Source organism: Orycteropus afer, unplaced genomic scaffold, assembly GCF_000298275.1.
Source record: "Orycteropus afer afer isolate SDZICR_OR568_19922 unplaced genomic scaffold, OryAfe1.0 scaffold00014, whole genome shotgun sequence".
NCBI classification, from domain to species: domain Eukaryota; kingdom Metazoa; phylum Chordata; class Mammalia; order Tubulidentata; family Orycteropodidae; genus Orycteropus; species Orycteropus afer.
Genome location: NW_006921601.1, coordinates 13396585 through 13400410, shown reverse-complemented (window position 1 = coordinate 13400410; position 3826 = coordinate 13396585). Strand labels below are relative to the sequence as shown.

The 3826-nt window shown below is 43.6% G+C and overlaps 1 protein-coding gene across 1 annotated transcript in view; it reads right to left on the bottom strand.

Annotated features, from left to right (window-relative positions):
* Positions 1 to 3826, bottom strand: part of INSC (INSC spindle orientation adaptor protein) — a 176335-nt gene that overhangs the window by 44172 nt on the left and 128337 nt on the right. Inside the window, exon 9 of the mRNA XM_007955450.2 lies at positions 2808 to 2986. Within this exon, the coding sequence (XP_007953641.1) occupies positions 2808 to 2986 (179 nt within the window). The remainder of the gene's footprint in view (positions 1 to 2807; positions 2987 to 3826) is intronic.

Genomic DNA, 3826 nt, shown 5'->3' with positions numbered 1-3826 from the left:
AGTATGAAGGGATGGACACTGGGAGGAGGTAACTATGGGGAGGAAGTGGGAGGGGAGCTGCTGCATTGTAAATTTTGGTCAATGACATGAGACAAAGTTTATGTGAACTGCTGTATGAAAAGTGAATTTACTCTCTAAATCTTCACCCAAATCCTAATAAAAATAAAAATAAAAAAATAACATAGCCAGTGGCTTCCACAGTTTCTGTGTGCCAGGAGGAGTCCTTGGGTGATGCAGATAGTTAACACTCTCAGCCACCAACCAAAAGGCTGGACGTTTGAGTCCATCCAGAGGTACCTTGGAAGAAAGGCCTGTCAACCTACTTCTAAAATATCAGCCATTGAAAACCCTATGGAGCATCGTTCTACTCTAGCTCACCTGGGGCCACCATGAGCCAGGGCTGACTTGGCAGCAACTGATTTTATATGCCAGCAATTGTACCAAGAATTTATCTTCATTAGTAAATTCTTTTTAACTTTGTGAAGCATGTATTATTCAATCCCACTTCACTGGTGAGGCTCAGAATAAAGGTCCAAAGCTACACAGTTATTAATAGCAGAGAAGCTTTGAACCCAGGTCATCTGACTCCACAATTCTCTATTTTTATTGTCTCACTATCGAATCTTGTACGAACTGACCAGAGTCAGCCACAGGTAAGGCATTTGAAGGTGAAGGGACTTACAATCGTGTTCAATAGGTGAGAAACACAGAACCTGGAGATGTCTAGCTGAAGAAGAAAAGGGCGTGCGCAAGGGAGACCACACAATGTGGCCCTTGCAGCCTCCTTCTCCACACCCGAGGGCTATGAGCCAATCAGACCAACAGTCAGGACAGTGGCAACCACTCTTTATCTGTCCATACTGTCATACCTTGTCACTATGGGGTGAGGGCAATAACTTGTTCAACTCTAAGAAATGGGAGATTAGACTAGGAAAAGATATTATGGATATCTTGGAAGGCCAAGTTGAAGATTTTGGATAATTCATTCTTTGTGTTCTTCCCTGGAGCATCGGGTTTGAGATCAATGATATTCAGCATTTATCAAGAACTTAGTAGGACATAAGCATTGTATTAGGCTCTTTATTTGTATTAGCTCTCTTCACAATAACCCTGCACAATAGGCATTAATTTACTAATGAATAGAGGAGAAAGCCAACACTCAAGAGGTTAAGACTCACCCAAGGTCACCAGTTAATAAACAGCCAGGGCAGGATCAACACCCAGTCTCTTTGACCCCACAGCTTCATACCCTCTTTCACTTCAATTTCTAAGATGCCAGCAGATGAAGGTCAAAGGTTAAGGTCTAAGTGAGGCCAGAATGCAAATGTTAGCTAGATACTTCCAACCATACTATTTGGGGACATCCTCTGTGAGCCTCTTCTCTATAAAATGGGATAAGTATCACCAACCTCAAAGGATTTTTATAACCATTATATGTCAATGCTTCTATACTAGAAAATTCTGACTGATTGGGAGTTTCTCTGGCCAGCTGCCCTTCAAAAGTTAATCCTAAGGATAATAAACAACAGATGAAGCATCGTCTTATTTATTCCCTTTTATGCCCCAAACAAACAATTGGGAATTTTTTTCATGGGCTCCAGCTCTGGGCTAGAGGCCTTAAGAAATACTGGGGAAAGAACATGGGAGGTAAATGGTGGTAAGCAGTATTAGAATGCTCACCTTCCATGCAGGAGACCCAGGTCTGATTCTCAACCAATGCACTTCATGTTCAGCCACTACCCATCTGTCAGTAGAGCTTGGGGGTTGCTACAATGCTGAAAGGGGTCACTTGAGTTTCCAGATTCAGAGAAGGAAGAAAGGCCTGGTGATCTACTTTCAAAAGTCAGCAATGAAAACCACATGGCTCACAACAATCCAATCCCGTAGTCACCAGGAGTTGGGGCTGACTCCATGGAGCTAACAGCAGCAGCAGCAGCGGCACCAATAGAACATGAGCCATGCCCTCAGGGAAAATAAAAAGACTCACATGAAATAATTAAGGAAGAATAAATATCATTAGATAAGTAAACACTGAATTGTGAGGTTTTGACTTTAAGAAAAGAGACAATTCCCGAATGCTAGAGTGATTAGGAAAGACTTTCTTTGAGAGGTTTAGCAGGAGCTGGAAATCAACGTTGTGGTGGCTTCAGCTAAGTGCTGAGGCTGGAAATAACAGATGGGGCAGGGAGGCTAAGTTGCAGGCAGGGCTGACCTGATTTGAGAGTTATGAGGATCGCCTAACATAAAGCTCAGGCACCTGGTTGAATTTACAGAGACCTAAAACCCACCTGATCCACCCTCACCACTTTGTGGTGAAAGGGGAGGCAGAGTGAGGCAGAGGTGAGATGGGATAGAATTCTAGAACATCAGAGTTTAAAGTCCTTTAAAACCCTATCATTTAATGTTTTCAACCATTTTTAGTAGTAAAACCCATTTTCCCCAAATAAAACCTTGTGTGAAGCTCAACCCTCTGCTCCAAGCTTTGCTTTTTTTGGGTACACTGTAGATAGGACACAGACCTTCTGAGGAGTCCCAGGGACCTAGGATGGACAGGTCTGGATGGTTGGGACAAGAAAAGAGGAGTCGAACTTAGACATGCTCCAAGGATATGAAAGATGCTGAGAATGTATGTTTTCACCTTCCTACAGAATTCAAGGCTCAGAGTGCCAGAGAAAGGGACTGACAGGGCAACCATGTGCTGCTCGGCTGTGTTGTCTTCCCTACCCCCAGGACCTAAGCCCTGGCTGCTGCCCACTGATATCTACATGGTTACAAGCCGTGGGCCTGCTCCCTCCTGAGCTTCTCACCTGGTCCCGGGTGTAAGGCGTGTCCACTCTCTGCTTGTCACTGCAGGCTTCCAGGAGAACACGGATGGCATTCAGCTGCAGGAGCATCTCACAGGCCATGGTATCAAAGAAGGTGATGTTGGCAAGGGCTGCAGAAGCCAGCAGGAAGACTTCCCCAGATGAGGCCTCTTGGCACAGTTCTGGATGAGCAAAGGGAAGGAAATGGATTCACAGCTGCAAAGCGTTACCACACTAGTTATCTCAATTGGCTCCCACGATAGCTCTGGGAGATAATGTGGGCAAGTGTTATCACGGTCATTTTATGGATGATGAATGTAGGAACTACAGAGGGAAATTTATGTGTACACTTAAGTGGCATAGCTGGGATTTGAAACCTGGTGGGCAACTCCAAAGAGTCCCTTGGTTGTACAAACAGTTAATGTTATCTGCTAACTAAGCAGATGACAGTTCAAACGCATCCAGCGATAACATGGAAGAAAGTCCTAGTGAAACACTTCTGAAACATCAGTCGCTAAAAACCCCAAGGAGCACAGTTCTATCCTCACACACAAGAGGTCTCCATGAGTCAGAACTAACTGTGAGACAGTTGGTTTGGTTTGGATTCCTGTTTGGCCTTTCATCCAGCAAGTATTTCTCAAGGGAACACTGTGTGTCAGGCATTGTGCTGGGGTCATGGAAGGCACACTGAACAAAGAAGTCAAGCCCTGGTCCTTGTGAATCTTACATCCTAATAGTGGGAAAGAGAAAGAAATATTTACAAAGTTAATATTAACAATCACAAATTCTGATAAATGCAAGGGAAAAAAAATAAATAAGTGCTAAGATCGAGAATGACTAGAAGAAGCCCACTACAATGTGAGGACAGGTCTCCTTAAGAATGTGACTTTCGAATAGGTCATCAAAAAATTACCAACTAAAAAAAGTCCTGGCCCAGATGGTTTCACTGGAGAATTCTATAAAACATTCAGAGAAGAAGTGATACCAATCCTACTCAAAGTATTCCAAAACATAGAAAAGGA